We start from the raw sequence: 16,582 nt of genomic DNA on the forward strand, positions 1-16,582 counted from the left end.
AATCCATCGCGTGGAAGAAGACTTAATTTTTATGATTGTTACTAAAGTAGTTTTTTTGTTAAGAGAATTATTATTCTATTATTTACATGCATATTTATATTATAAGAATTTTAATTTTCCTGTTTTAGTTGAAAGAAGATATGAAAAATTTTATGATTTTCAAATTAATGGGAACACCAATAAAAATGAAGAAAAATGCAGCACCTCATATTTTTGATTGTCAACCTAACCGTCGAACAGCTGCAAGTACTCACGACCGAGGTGCATTTAAAAAATTAAATAATAAAAGAATGATATCCGAAATACTATTTCATTGCGAAACTCATGAAACCAATGAAAATAGATCACCAAATGTTAAAAGTAACAATGAAATATTGTAGTTCCAAAAAAAGTATGCAGACAAAAAGAAATTTCAACAAATGAAAACTGTGCTTCGATAAGTTTTTCAATACTTACAGAGAATAATAAAATAAATGATGAAATTGATTTTTCAAATATACCGAGCAAGTCGGATAGTATTAATATTGAAAAAAGCAATGCAGTTCCATTAATCGTTACAGAAAAAGAAGGAGAAGTATTATTGCAATCGAATGACAAAATAGAAATTAATAAGAAGTGTACTTGGGATAAAGAAAACAAGAACACGAAGGTTTTTTTTAGAAGTAAAAAAATTCAATGCAATATAAAGTGCAGTACTGTTGAAGAAAGTTGCCAAACACTGCCTAACACTGTAAATAAAATGTGTTCACCCATTAATGTACCAACGGAGAGTGACAATAGCGGTGCAGTTGTAACCGATTTTTCCAAAACGATTACAACTGGTACTACTAGGAGCGAATATGAATCATGTCATGAAGATTATTTGCAGTATTGTGAAGAACAAGACCTACAAGCAAAAAGAAGCGCTTTACATTCAACAAATTATTTTATTAGCACACAGACAAAACAATACATTGGAATTCCATGACTGGTTATGCGTTGTTGATGAACTGCATAAACGCAACTGTTTATCAACAGAAAATATAAAATTAACTTTGATGAAAATCAAACTGAATGACAATTTTATAAGATTAGGTAACCAATTTGGAATCAGCACAGCAGGAGCATCAAAAATTTTTCAAAATAGTGTACCAAAATTATGTCATTTCTTAAAAACTCTTATTTATTGTCCTCCTAGAGAAAGCGTTAAAATGACATTATTTATACCGTTTCGTGCAAATTTTGCTCACGTGTATGGAATAATTGACTGTTTCGAAATTCAAATCGAGAAACCATCAAACGCTCTTCAACAGTCTTTAACGTGGTCAGAATATAAAAAGTGCAATACATTGAAGTATTTAATATGTTGTACACCGGATGGATTTATTAATTTTATTTCTTCTGGTTATGGAGGTCGAGTAAATGATGTTGAGTTGTTTGAACAATGCGATATAATGGATGTTTTGCCAAAAAAATGTGGAATTATGGCAGATCGTGGTTTTAAGCAGATTCAAACATGTTTAAATAAAATTCAGTGCAAACTTATAAGACCTCCTAGTGTAAAAAGGGGAAGTAAATCGTCTAAGACAGAAGTAATGTTAACGAAGCGTATAGCAAGTTTAAGAATTCACGTAGAACGTGTGATAAGAAGACTACGAGAATTTTCACTTTTGGAACCACATTCTACTTCAAACCATAACATCATGTCATATCCAGTGAGAAATCATCAGTTGAAAAGACGTCGAATCAACGACTTTTCTACTAAAGAGATTAGTTGATATAGACGTCTAAAATTTGGTCGATTAGACGTTTTTGTGTCCTTCGAATTAGACCTTTATAAGACGTTTATTTAAATGTCTATTAGCCGTTTATAAGACGTTCAAAAAAACGTTAAAAAGATGTCTATTAATACTTATTAGACGTTTATTTTGCGATAAAATAGAATATAAAATTTTAAAGTACACTTTGCAACAAAGGAATATTTTAACAAATGAATTTACATACATATTGATATATTCATATATGGAAAATGCATATAAAAGCCATCAATTTCATTTGATTTGCTATTGATACATCGAGCTTGCTGCTGATTTCATTAATTCCAAGAGAAATACTGTCAATATGTTGACATCTTGTATATCAGAACCTATAAATGTAAAAAGTTTTGAGAAAAAGAAAGAAGCCAAACATAAAGCCAAGATAAATTAATAAGGCTCTACGAAATTCACAAATTGTTTAAAATCTCGGGTTAATAAGAGCCAAACGCGGATGTTGATGCCTTAAGTTTCGTAGAAAATTTTTTATCAATAGCAAATCAAATGAAATTGATGGCTTTTCTTTTGCTCCACGGGAGAGAAATGATCAGACCACATAATTTACCTGCTTTACCTCTAAAATCTGTTAATGACTTTTGGAAATTTGAGAAATATTTGAAGGATCCAGGAAATATGTCTGTTATGGTAAATTACACTGACATATAATGATTATACACGCACCTGATTACTACTTAGAATTTTATGTTTCTCATTTTATAATTGTTTATTTTACATATTTTATTTTACAGTTGTTCCGTATTATTTACTTATTCAATCTTTATACTGACAATTATTAATTTTATTGCAGCTTTTTTATCCATATTTGTTTTACTTGATCTCTATATTTTTGCTCTTATACTGTTACAGATAAAATATATCAGTTGTTACGGCAATAATCTAGATGAAATCAACGCAACAATGAATATAATGAAAAAATTTATGTATAATTGCTTAGCGAAGAACATAAATTTTAAAAAGGTATTGATTGACAAACTCTGCAAAAATTCCTCTAGAACAATGTCATCTATGGAAAATGATACAAGGTAAATTATTATATTGTAGGCATATAATTTTTATATATTGACTTAGCGTTTTGTCCGGGACGTTATTATGTGTTTATTGATATTTTATAACGACGAGAGCTCGATTCGAGACATAGCGCACGTACGAATGTTCGAATTAGCAAATCAAATCTTTGTTATTTGTCGCCCGGCGATTGGTTCGACCTCGGGGAGCGGGGATATACTTAGCACAGAAAGAATATAAATATTTGCGATTTCGGAGTCCCAGAGAGATCAAAAAGATTCCATGTCGCAAGAACAATAAGAAGAACCTCGGAGCGAGAATCCAGCAATATCGGCAAGAACAGATACGACACGGGCAATAGGCGACAACATCCTCGCAAATAAATCGTTCGCAAATAAAGACATTCGCCTCCCTTGTCTATTTATCTGTTTTATTAGAGTTGTATCACCTCATCCTATACGCGGGCTATCCTGACAGGCCCCACAGCTTTATCAGAAGCGGGATACAGACACTGCACCCAGTTCCGTGAATTCTGCTCGAGGTAAGCAATTTGAGATTTCTCGGCAGTACGAGATACCGCGTGAGGCGCGAGCACAGATAAAGACGGTTGATATTTTGAATTCGTGAGTGTTGCAAACGTCGAGTCACGCGGCGGTATATCGATCGAGATTATTAACGGACTTGAATAACGGAGTGACAGTAATGGAGTCGTATCAAGCAAACGATTTTACCATTGCCGAATTGAGAGAGGTTCTTCGCGAGAAAGGAATATCTACGGGAGGAACAAAGGTCGAACTCATCCGGCGGTTGAAGGAGAATGATCCGGCTGCATGGGAGAGGCTCTGCGAGCAGCGGGGACGAGCGGCGCGTTCGGACGGCGCCGCGACTTTGGTTGACGTACATGTGGCTGGCGAACGGGAAGATGCCGCCGGGGGAGCGGAGACCGGTGACCATACTCTGAGACGAGAGGATCAAGCGAGCGCGACGGCATCAAGGTCGGAGGACAGCGATGATGCGATGCAAAGGGAACTTACTTTGCTACGTCGAGAGCGAGCGATTTTGGAAAGGGAGCAACAGTTGCTCCGACGAGAAGTGGAGATAATGCGGAGCGCATCGACGATGACGGCGATGACGAATGGCAGCACTATTTCGGCGTTTGGAGGCGTTAGAGGCATCAAGGAGTTGCTGCCTGAATTTGATGCGCCGGACGGTACTTTCTGGAGATGGAAGCAGCAACTGGAATTGTTGAGACGCACATATCAACTAGACGAGAATTCGACGAAAGTGTTGATTGGCTCTCGGCTGAAGGGCCGTGCGTTATCGTGGTTTTATTCGAAAGCCGAGTACGTGACGTTAAACCTGGAGGATCTTCTGCGAGAAATGGAGTTGATGTTTGACTTGCAGCCAGGGAAGCTGTCGTTAAGAAGAGAATTTGAGTCCCGCGTATGGAGAGAAGACGAGCCGTTTTGCGATTACTACCACGAAAAAGTAATTCTCGCGAACCGCATACCGATCGCCGAAGACGAGTTGCTGGATTACATCATTGAGGGAGTAACAGATCCACGTTTGCAGGATCAGGCGCGCCTCATGAATTTTCGATCGGGGACGGAGTTATTAAAGGCGTTCGAAAAAATCCAAATGAACCACAGGAGAATCGATACCAGGCCAAGGAAGGAGGGAGCGAGGATGACCGGCGGAGGAAGGATCGAGACGTCGACAAGAGGAAAACAGATGAAGTGCTTCCGGTGTCATGAGATGGGGCATATCGCAACCCAGTGTAAGCGATCGCCGGTGAAACGGGCTTGTTATTCGTGTGGATCGCCGAGACACTTAGCGAGGGAATGTCCGAAGCAAAATCGGTCCGCGGCGGCGGAAATGTCAAATGACTCTGCGCGAATTGCGTCTGCTAATGTTGTGCAATCTGCTGTGTTGTTAAAGCCTTATATGTTTATTGTTAAGGTCGTAGCCAGAAATGAGAGCGGCGGTACGGATAATTATGTTCTTGATGCGATGATCGATTCGGGCTCTCCGATTAGTCTTATTAAGGACGAGATAATTCGAGGCGACTCGCGTTTGCTTGCGGACGAAAACGTCGGTCAATTTTGCGGAATTAATGGCTCGCGGCTGAGAATTAACGGTGTCGTTTACGCTGATCTAGATGTAAAGGGTGTACGCGTGAGGTTAAAGTTTTATACTGTCCCGCACGATACCATGGCGTACAATGCGCTACTAGGCAGAGATTTTTTGAGTCATCCGTCACTGCGTGTGACATTGGGAAAGGATCTCGAGATTGTGAACACGGAGGAAGCGCGCGTTGTTCACCAAATGATGCACATCGAATACGGTGATGGTCTTGTTCGCTCACACGATGAATTACGAATTAATCCGGTTGTCGGCGAAGATGCGGCTACAAAGATTCGCAAGATCTATGAATCTTGTTATTTGAATAATCTTCAAGCGGAGAAACGCGTGCCGGATTTTGAAATAATTATTGCGCTTAAACACGAACAACCGATAAGTATGCGTCCACGGAGATTATCGTTCGCGGACAAGGAAGCTTTGCGTAAAATCTTAGACGATCTTTTAGAAAAAACTATTGTTCGACCTAGTAATTCGCCATATGCTAGCCCTATTGTCTTGGCAAAGAAAAAAGATAATAGCTTTCGATTATGTATTGATTACCGTGAATTAAATAAGATTACGATACGCGATAATTTCCCGACCGAATTGATCGACGATAATATTGATCGCTTGCGAGATAAAAGATATTTCACGATCTTGAATTTGAAAGACGGATTTCACCACGTAAAGATGCACGAGGCATCAGTTAAATTCACGTCATTCGTGACTCCTTTGGGCCAATACGAATATTTGCGTATGCCATTTGGCTTAATGAACGCACCGCGTGTATTTCAGCGTTATATTCATGCCGTGTTTGAACCGTTGGTTCGAGAAAATAAAATAATATTATATCTGGATGATTTGTTGGTCGTGACGGAGGATGTGAGCAAGCATATCGAAGTTTTGTCTGAGGTTTTTGAAATAGCAGGCAAGCACCATTTACAATTTCGATTAGACAAGTGTTGTTTTGCACAAACTGAAATTCGTTATTTGGGTTACTGTGTGAGCGGACATGGCATTCGACCGAGCGACGAAAACATCGAGTCTGTTTTGAATTACCCGATACCGCGCAATGCTAAGGATGTACACAGATTTGTCGGACTTGCTAGTTATTTTCGCCGATTTATTCCTAATTTTTCGGTGTTAGCGAAACCATTGTATGAGCTGGTTAAAAAGAATGCTGTTTTTAAATTCGGTTCGGAAGAAAATGCTATGTTCGAAGCGCTCAAGGAGCGTTTATCTAACAAGCCAATATTAGCTATATATTCACCGCGTGCGGAGACGGAATTACATTGTGACGCAAGTGCGAGCGGTTTCGGCGGAATTCTGCTCCAAAAGCAGAATGATAATACGTGGCATCCAACTTCGTTTTGGAGCCAGCGGACGACGCCGACGGAATCGAGATATCACAGCTTCGAGTTGGAGTGTCTGGCTGTTGTATACGCGTTAAAAAGATTCCACATATATCTCGCGGGACGCAGGTTTAGAGTTATTACCGATTGCGATAGTTTCCGTCTCACGTTGAGCAAAAAAGATATAAATCCTCGAATTTCGCGTTGGGCTCTCTTTCTACAAAATTATGATTATGAGACTGTTCATCGTCCGGGAAAGCGAATGGCTCACGTCGATGCTCTTAGCCGCTGCCACAGCATACTCGTGTTGGAGGGTAGTACGCTCGAAAGAACTTTATCCGTCTGTCAAGATCGCGACGAAGAGATTCTTAAAATCCGCAGCGAATTAGAGACAGGCGATGTAAAACAGTACGAGCTGCGCGATGGATTAGTATATAGAAAAGACAAAAACAAGAAATTATTATTTTATGTTCCGCGTTTGATGGAAGCGAATGTTATTCGAACCTGTCACGATGATCTTGATCACGTGGGAATTGATGAAGTAATCAATAATATAGCAAAGATTTATTGGTTCCCACGAATGCGCGATAAAGTACGAGAATATATTAACAATTGTTTAAAGTGCATTGAATTTTCTCCGCCAAGCGGTAAAGCGGAAGGATATTTGCATAATATACCAAAGGAAAACTTGCCTTTCGCAACTATACATATAGACCACATGGGGCCTTTGGAAAAGACCGGTAAAGGTTACCGTCATTTGCTTGTTGTTGACGCGTTCACTAAATTTATCCGGCTCTATCCGTGTAAATCAACAACGACGGAGGAATCAATAAGACATCTTTGCGAATATTTCCGCGCGTATAGCAAACCGAAACGCTTGATTTCGGACAGGGGAACTTGTTTCACATCTGACGCGTTCAAGAAATATTTAAAATTCAATAATATAGAACACATTTTAGTTGCGGTAAGCACGCCGAGAGCAAACGGACAGGTAGAAAGATTTAACAGAATAATAACCCCAATGTTGGCGAAATCGAGCGAGACACCCTGTAAATGGGACCGTGCTTTGGAACGAGTCGAGTATTCTTTAAATAATACGGTTTGTCGTGCGACCGGCGAGACTCCTGCTCGTTTATTGTTTGGCGTCGAGCAGCGAGGAGATTCAAATGATTCGTTGCGTAGTTTAATTAATTTAAATGATAATTCCGAACGCGATCTCGATTTGTGGCGAGAGAAAGCTCAAGCGAACATCAGCGAAACGCAGCATAAAAATGAAACAAGATACAATTTGCGACGAAAACCAGCGCGCGAATATAAAGTCGGCGATTACGTGGAAATACGAAATACAGAGACTACGCCAGGGATCAACAAGAAATTAATACCTAGATTTAAAGGTCCGTATGTAATAAAAAAAGTTTTGGATCGCGACCGTTACGTCATTACCGATATTGAGGACTTTCAGCTGACTCAACGACCGTACACCGGTATATCAGCGCCAGATCAAATGCGCCCTTATATACATTGACCAGAAATTCGACGTTATTTTATTTTATGTATAACGCGATTCTTTTTGCGAACGGAATTGAGACTTGTTTTTTAGCGTTTGACCGGGACGGCCAAAATGTCAGAATGGCCGAACTGTAGGCATATAATTTTTATATATTGACTTAGCGTTTTGTCCGGGACGTTATTATGTGTTTATTGATATTTTATAACGACGAGAGCTCGATTCGAGACATAGCGCACGTACGAATGTTCGAATTAGCAAATCAAATCTTTGTTATTTGTCGCCCGGCGATTGGTTCGACCTCGGGGAGCGGGGATATACTTAGCACAGAAAGAATATAAATATTCGCGAGTTCGGAGTCCCAGAGAGATCAAAAAGATTCCTTGTCGCAAGAACAATAAGAAGAACCTCGGAGCGAGAATCCAGCGATATCGGCAAGAACAGATACGACACGGGCAATAGGCGACAACATCCTCGCAAATAAATCGTTCGCAAATAAAGACATTCGCCTCCCTTGTCTATTTATCTGTTTTATTAGAGTTGTATCACCTCATCCTATACGCGGGCTATCCTGACAGGCCCCACAATATATTTTATCTTTGTATAATTTGATCGTCATATTTTATATGTATAATATAATTATATCTATTTATAGTGTTTGGCTCTTATTTCCCAGCAAGCAAAATAATGCAAACTTTGCACAAAGTTTGCAGCAAACCCGAGCATGTCTTTACAGCAAAATTGTAACAAGGTGTGTTCGGATAAAGCTTAGCTTTTGCTGGCAAGGCTTGTCGCAATAGTGTGATGCACATTTTACGCAAATAATAAAGCAAACCTTGCCGTGCACGGCATGACAGCAAATTTGTGGCAAGAACAGGACAAACCTTGCTGTATACGGGATGATAGCAAATTTGTGGCAAGAATAGAGCAAACCTTGCCGTGCACGGGATGACAACAAATGTGTGACAAGAATAGGGCAAACCTTGCCGTGTACGGCATGATAGCAAATTTGTGATAATTCTCTGTATAGGATGATTCAGAAACTCTCTCTCTCTCTCTCTCTCTCTCTCTGCGACAAACTCTGAGGAATGATAAATCTCGCAGAGAGGAATATTTTTTGTGAAGCAATCCATCATGTTTTCTGACGCATCGTTTAAGAATATGCGACCGAGCAGACAAGAGTTTTAGGTGGCATTTATTATAATTATGAGATGATGATAATATATAAATAATTGAAAATGAATTCATAATATAATGAATATATGAATTTTATATATATACACACACACACACACACACACACACACACACACACACACACACACACACATATATATATATATATATATATATATATATATATATATATATAACATATATATATATATTTACATTTTAAGTAAACAATAAACGGATGATTTGAACTTTTTTAGACATTTATCTGTCCGATCTAAGAGAGACAATCAGTCCAATATCTTAATTCCCTATGTTTGGGATTGTATCAGTCATTGAACTGATAGAAATAATTATATTTTTAATCTTCTGTCAGTTGCTTTTTGCGAGCTTTATATACTTCTCATGACTAAAAATCAAATACGAGATGGATGCATATAGCGCGTCGCATAACGATGAACAAACGAACTATCGGCTGAATACTATATTTTTGTAAAGTTTGTAACAAAGTAAAGTTGTAAATTTGCTGTCATGCCATGCATGGCAAGGTTTGCTCTGTTATTTGCGTGAATTTTGCATCTCGTTGTGCCAAAGTATAGTTTGTTCTGTTTTTTTCGTAAATATGTTATCATACTGTGTACAATAAGGTTTGCTCTGTTCTTGTCGTAAATTTGCTTTTATAGCGTGTATAATAAAATTTGCTACTAATGTTACACCGTGAATAGCATCATACATGTTCTTCTTTGCGTAAAATTTACGAGCAAACCTTTTTCTATTATTTACAGCATCGTGAGACAAAAAATGTTGCCGTCAATTTGCTTCAAACTTTTTGACAAACCAAAACAAGACAAACAAGCAGTGGTATCAACGCAGAGTACTTAAAGCAAACCTTGTCGCAAAGCTTTGGCAAAACGTGATTTTAACATTCTTGGCTATCTGGGTTTTAGCCCGGAATTTTTAAAAATTTATAAAGTTAAGAAGTGTGTATATTAAATGCAAATAAAAAGTCATTTTCTTACCAATGCTTTCATTAACAGAAATCTGTTTATCTGAGGATAGAGCCCTTTTGCATTGCGTTTTACTTTTTATGAAGTCTGATTCTGATCTGACAGTATCTGGTAAATCTGACAATGAGTTTGATCCTGCAAGAGATAAAAAAGAAGAATAACCAAACATAAAATCAAAAAATGTGTATAATAAATGTAAAAAAAAGTCATTTACTTACCAATACTTGCTTTGATAGAAATATGTTTATTTGAGGATATAATCTTTTTGCACTTTTTATTATTTATGAAATCTGCTTCTGATCTGATACCATCTGATGAATCTGAATTTGATCCTGCAGAAGATAAAAAAAAAGAATAACCAAATATGAAATTAAAAAGTGTGTATAATAAACATAAGTAAAAAGTCATTTTATTCTTACCAATGCTTGTGTTGACAGATATCTGTTTATCTGAGGATACAACCTTTCTGCATTCTTTTTTACTTTTTATGAAGTTTGATTCTGATCTGATAGCATCTGATGAATCTGAATTTGATACTGCAGGAGATAACTCGTCAAATAATGAATTTTTAGGAGACTTAGGAATAGTTTCTTCAAATTGAATGAAATTAGTTTCTTCAAAAGAATTTGAAACTTTTGCAGAGTTAACTTGAGGCACAGTTCTTTGTTTATTCTCATAGCTTTGTTTATATAGATTGAGTTTAGATCTCACTTTTTCAAGTACAGTTAAATTTTTTTTTTAGGATTATTTATTGAGGTTTTCTGTTTTACTATATTTTTCGAAGTACTGTCTTCACAAGTAGATATTTTGACCGAATCGATTGAATTATTAGAATTCAGATTTCAATCGATTCTCAAAAGTAAATGCACTAAAACTGTCTAGTTCTCATTGTGATATTTAATTGTTATTTATTTTTAAATTGTTTTATATTATAATACAAGTTGCAAATTTGCAGAAAAACGTTTCTACAATCAATAGAAATAAAATTTTCGATTAGTTAAAAAATGGTTTAACTGGATACTAATTTCAACCATAAACGACATGGCCGTCTAATAGCCGTCTTTCCGACCCGTCATTTCTCATTGGGTACATAGATGATGTTGTTCGTATTGTAGCAGCTTTAATAAACCTCCAAGCACCTGTTATAAGAACATAATAATTTATAATTATTAATATAAAATTATATTATACGAAAAATAAAAAACTAATTGTTCACATAACAAACTTTTTATTAATGCATATTTTATCTCAAAATAGAATTCATCAATTTACAATAAATATTTTTTTTCCAGAAACTGATAGCTTGTTCTGTTACAGCTGTAGTATAATCTTTATCATAATCTACCCGAACTGTTGTCACTTTTCTATTATTTTCGAAATCAGGATCAGCAACACAAAATAAACCCTTTTTTGTATTTGTAGCTAGTATTTGAAGATTTATTTGTGCTTTGCACTTAGAAGCTACTTTTCCTTTCGATGGAAATCGAGAAATAGCTTTGTCTGAATTTGGACACTTCACTTCCACAATAAAATCATTGCCCATAGCATCCGGAGAAGCTCCCAAAATCAGGTAATTTGGCATTAAAAAAAGACCACAATTTTTCAGTTTTTGGCCTACTATTTTCTCAACTTTTTTAAGTACTTCTTTCTCAAGACATCTCCCTCTTCCCATTTCTTTTGTATCATATACTTTGGATGCGCCAGTGATCCGACAAGACTTCCATCTTCGGTGTTACAATTTGCAGTTTCATGTAATATCGATGCAGTTATTCTACCGTAGCGAAGTTCGAACCATAAATGGCTGTTACTTCGCATTTTAGTTGCATTTTCCGCTTCAAAACGTAATTCTTTTGACATTTTGGAAATACAAAATATTAAAAAATCATCTGCAGTTTTCATTCCACATGCTGAAAACTTAACAATCAGTCGATGCATTGACAATGAGTATAATCGGCGTTCCTTTAGTTCAAAATGATGTTGCGATAACTGACTGTCAAGTTGCTTCTCCTTGGCTATTTTCACAATGTCCTGCAGAAATGTTGCGTTGTCAGGAAAATTTTCTATATTCTGTACTTCTTTTTTGTACAATTCCTTAGTTTCAATGTATTTTTTAGTTGCTCCAATAGTTGATTAAACAGCCTTTTTCCAATAACAAGCAATCTCTGTCGGTGCTGGATTTTCTGTTCGTCTGTGGATCCACATTAAAAAGACTACCGAATGTTTACAACCACCTAAAAATATAAATAATAACATTTACTAATGTTACGTCCAGACTCGAGGAAGGATGAGTCGACGGAAGGGCGCAACAACTATCTTTTATTTTCCCGAAGTTAAACGTCTCGTGGCGTTCGGAATCGGGTCGAACGAACTGATAGGTCCGCAAAGCAGGTAAACAACCGTTCGGATCGCTATTACGCTGTTTATTCAGACGTTCGGTGGTCCCTTTTCGGTCAGGGAATTTAATCCCTTTTACGCGGGATGGGACCTAGTGCGATCTTCGTACTGGGAATGAGAGGGGGGGTTAAGAAATGTTTAATTAATAAAAAATATAATTTTATTCATTAATAAAAATAAAAGTTCGAATACATGGTATATAATATATATGTAGGAAGTGATACATTTATCGTGTGAGTGTGAGTGATTGTGTGTGGTTGAGCTTATCGCTCCGCGGGTGTTACAATGGTACGGAGGGCATCAGTCAGAATGACGAGGGAAAGTCTCTACCGTTAAATTTTAGGTTCTGACTGGTTAATACAATGTAAAGGTTTAGTAATAAATAAAAAAAAAATAAAAACATGTGTGTGTATGTGTGAGAGTGAGTAAGAGGATGCGGTATGAAGGAGGGAGAAAGAGAGAAGGGGGGATTTTTAGGTTTGGTTAATCTTGGTAAGATGAGTCGGCTTCCAGGTCGGGCAAGTCGTTGCAAAACTCTTCTATTGCTTGGTCGAATTCCGACTCTGAAAGGTGCGGGGAAGTTGGGGGTGAATTGTTAAGGAGGACAGTAGATAGAGAGGAGAATGAGCGAGGGGAAAGCGGAAATTCAGTGACTTCGGGGAAGTAGATTGGGGAGTAGCTGGGAGAGGGGTAGTTAGGCGAGAGGGGAAGAGTGGGTCTAACAGATACTGTTGTTGAATTGTTATTGTGAGTAGCGCAGAATCTGCATTTTACCGGCGTTCGAGTCCTCCGACTCCTGCGAATGACCGTTTGGCTTGGACTGCCGGATCTGGTTTTCACTATGAAAACCAGCGTTAATATAATATAACGTAATGCGTTATATCTCACGAGGGTTAATAGCGTAAATTAAATTGGACGAATGTGACTTACTTTTTGTTTCGTAGGTGAAGGTGTGGAGTCTCTTAATGTGCCGGATTGCCGGGTTCCAGATTAGCCAGGCGATGAGTGCACTGGTATAATTTTTTTTGTAGTTTTCGCGGTGCCACGGCACTTAATGAGACTTATGTTAACTGAAGACGCACGCACAGAATTAAGTGAATAAAACAAGTGCTAAGTAAGTGAAGTGGTAAGCAAATGCTAAGTAAGACAGTGAGTGGCCCTTTTGGTCCTCTTTTTATATCTCCTTTTTTTGGGTGTATTCTAATTTCTAAGAGTGGGAATCTTCCAAGTCTCCAACGAATTAAAAATTATGCCAGTGCCCTCATTAGGCGGGGTGTTTCTCCTACTTTTCGAATTTTTACCCGTGGCGATCGTCGATTGGTGATCTCGATATCAGTTGGGCATTAGATTTTGTCTTGCGCACGTGATCTGATTAGAAAGGGTCTTACCGTCGTTACTGGATATGTCGTCACAGGAGTTTCATCATTATTGATTTAGTTACGTTTGTCGGATATTTTCTTAGAGGGAATTTTATTATCTTCTCGATATCAATTTATTCTTCCGTTGGAAAATTCTATTTCGAGGGTATCTACTGATTTGTTTAATTTTAGGCGACTGGCGCGGTTTCGTCACCGGTTTCTCGCGTCTTTCCCACGGTTGTTCATAGATATTGATATTGACAAGTGACTAGATGTTTAAAGAAATGCGTGGCGCAAGATGCTCTATTTACTGAACGACTTATTTTTATCACCGATCGATTATCGTTGCCGCAATATTGCGAAAGGAAGGAATCGTGGAGTTGCCAGGACGTAACACTAATATCTCACAGTAATTTGCTTAAGTTTATATGCAAATATGAAATCAGTGTTGTCATCGCATAAAGCATAAAAACTCGAAATACTTGTTCAAACACCGTATTTAAATGAGAAGTGTTTATCCATAGGATATTACAGAACATCTTTTATATAATAAGAACATAGTTTTCTTTCTTGAAAAATATAACTTTAAACTTTTTTCGAATACTGCATGCAAGTTATAGTAAACATTGATTCTATATTTTGGTTCTGAGAATAATGAAATTATACCTAACGACGCTGCACAATCATGGCATTCAACACTGAACACTTTCTCTTCTTCCTCATCCACGATTAAAGTTACTGAGTAACTTTTTCTTCTTATTCGATGCTCCGGACAAATCCTTGCCTTCACAGTGCACTTTGAACTCTCTCGTTTTAGGCAGACATATCCTATTGCTGAATTTCCATATGTTTCTCGACATGCCCTGTATTTAAAATTATTTTGTACATTTAGGACTAGTTGTTCAAACACTGATTAATAGATTATGTACTTTCAACAGACAATTAAAAACATAACCTTAAAATATACATAAAACACACAGGGAGTTGCGTTTCGTCTGACGTGGAAGACGGATCGAAAATACACGGAGATATATAAATATATTAGTATACAAATATTAAAGTATATATCTACCCAAGAGGTGCTAGAATAATTAGGAGTGTACTGTTCTAATAGAGTAATAATAAGTGAACGATTTTAACGAGTCTGTTAACAAATAGTCTGTTAAACAAATAGTTCCGCTTTTCGGTAGAGGGAACGTCATATAAAAACTCAAACCCAGAGACAATGGAAATAGGCAGAGGTAGAGGTAAAAAAGAAAAGAGAAATAGATCCAGATCACCGATAGGAATAGGCGACAAACGAAGAGAGACTACAATAGATAGCGACAAGGATATGCAGGATAGTTGCAACACTAGTTTTGAGGATGTAGAAGAACATGAGTCAGCAAATATTTCAAGTAAGACGATTCCAAGCAGTACAGAGATAACAGTTAACAGTGGCCACATTAGTGAGAAAGAGATAGTAGCAAGTCAAAATATTATTGAACAGTCGTCGGTAGTCAAAAACAATAACAATAATAAGCCGGGTAAAGCTTATATAAATGACACTACCAAATCAAACCAACAAAATACGGAAATATTTTATAATATAGAGGATAGGCTAATAAATAAAAGTGAAATTGATTCTGATAGCTTAACGTTATTGTTAAAAAATAAATTAATTAGATACGAAGAATCAACTATTGGTGAATGTAAAATCGCATGTAAACTAACTGCGGATAAGATTACTGTAAGTAAGGGAAAAAATTAATTAAAAATATTAGCATGGTTTAATAATAATAAAATCTTCCCCTTAAAAATTAATATGATTAAGTATAATTTAGCTGAGGCGATATTCTCTGATTGTAATGAGGCAAACTTATGCTTGGATACTATGGACAGGGCACAAACCAATGATAAATCGATTATAGGCTTTATTAACAATAAATCAAAATTTTGGAGAGGCGTTATTACAGATTGGCCATACGATATTCCACATTTATGGCAAGAGATTATTAATAAGGACGAAGTCACGAAAATGGAAAGGATGTATCGCAGAGTTTGGAACAAAAAGGAAAAAGTCATGATGAATAACAAGACGGATAATATTATTATTACGATGAAAGGCAGTCAACTAAAGGAAAACATTACAATATTCGAAAATCTCCAGTACAAACTAAAGGTAAGACCTTATATAGAGCCGGTCAAACAGTGCTATAATTGTTTTAGATATGGGCACATAAAAAGTCTATGCAAAAGTCAAACAGCATGTATAAATTGTGGCGAAACTGCTCATGGTGAGTGTAATAAGATAACAAAATGCCGTAACTGTGGTCTAGAACAAATCCACATATAGAAAATGTCCGATTTTCGAAAAAAATAAAATAATTAAAACAATTATGGCATACAATAATGTTACATTTTACAAAGCCGAAAGAATTTTGAGTGGAAGTGAAGACAAGTCAATACAGTATGATAGATACAGCAAACCAAATACATGGCCCCAAATAAGAAGAAACAATGATAAGTTATCAAGCCACAACATTGAAAATTCATCGAACAAGCCAAACAGACAAAGTCATGCACGTAAGGTTGTTACAGAGAATCGACATATAAAGCCACCTACCACATCTGGTTCGAAATAAAGTACTTTAAAAAACGTTGAGAATGCTAATATCATAAGAAGAAAACAAATATACAAGGAATATTACAACCAATTTAATAAAAGAGAAGAATCAATTACTAGAGAGAAAAGAGGGCTAGCGATCCGTCAATGTAATAAAAATCCGATAGATGAAAGACCAAATAACAGCAATACAGTAAACACGGAAAGTCCAGAGATGTACAGTACTCTGCGTTGATACCACTGCTT

At 36.9% G+C, this 16,582-nt stretch overlaps 2 protein-coding genes across 2 annotated transcripts; both read left to right on the top strand.

Annotated features, from left to right (window-relative positions):
• The first annotated feature begins 839 nt into the window (after positions 1–839).
• On the top strand, positions 840–1,757 carry LOC138944229 (uncharacterized). Its single transcript, XM_070315140.1, has one exon. It carries the CDS (start codon positions 840–842, stop codon positions 1,755–1,757), a length of 918 nt encoding a protein of 305 aa, XP_070171241.1.
• A 1,688-nt stretch (positions 1,758–3,445) lies between these two features.
• Positions 3,446–5,337, top strand: LOC138944230 (uncharacterized). Its single transcript, XM_070315141.1, is given in 2 exon segments — positions 3,446–5,276; positions 5,278–5,337. Coding segments are annotated over 2 exon segments (1,815 nt in total). The 5' UTR covers positions 3,446–3,521.
• Positions 5,338–16,582: the final 11,245 nt, after the last annotated feature.

This window comes from Polyergus mexicanus, unplaced genomic scaffold (genome assembly GCF_030449975.1).
Source record: "Polyergus mexicanus isolate NDT 795.1 unplaced genomic scaffold, iyPolMexi1.0 SCAF_123, whole genome shotgun sequence".
Lineage (NCBI taxonomy): Eukaryota > Metazoa > Arthropoda > Insecta > Hymenoptera > Formicidae > Polyergus > Polyergus mexicanus.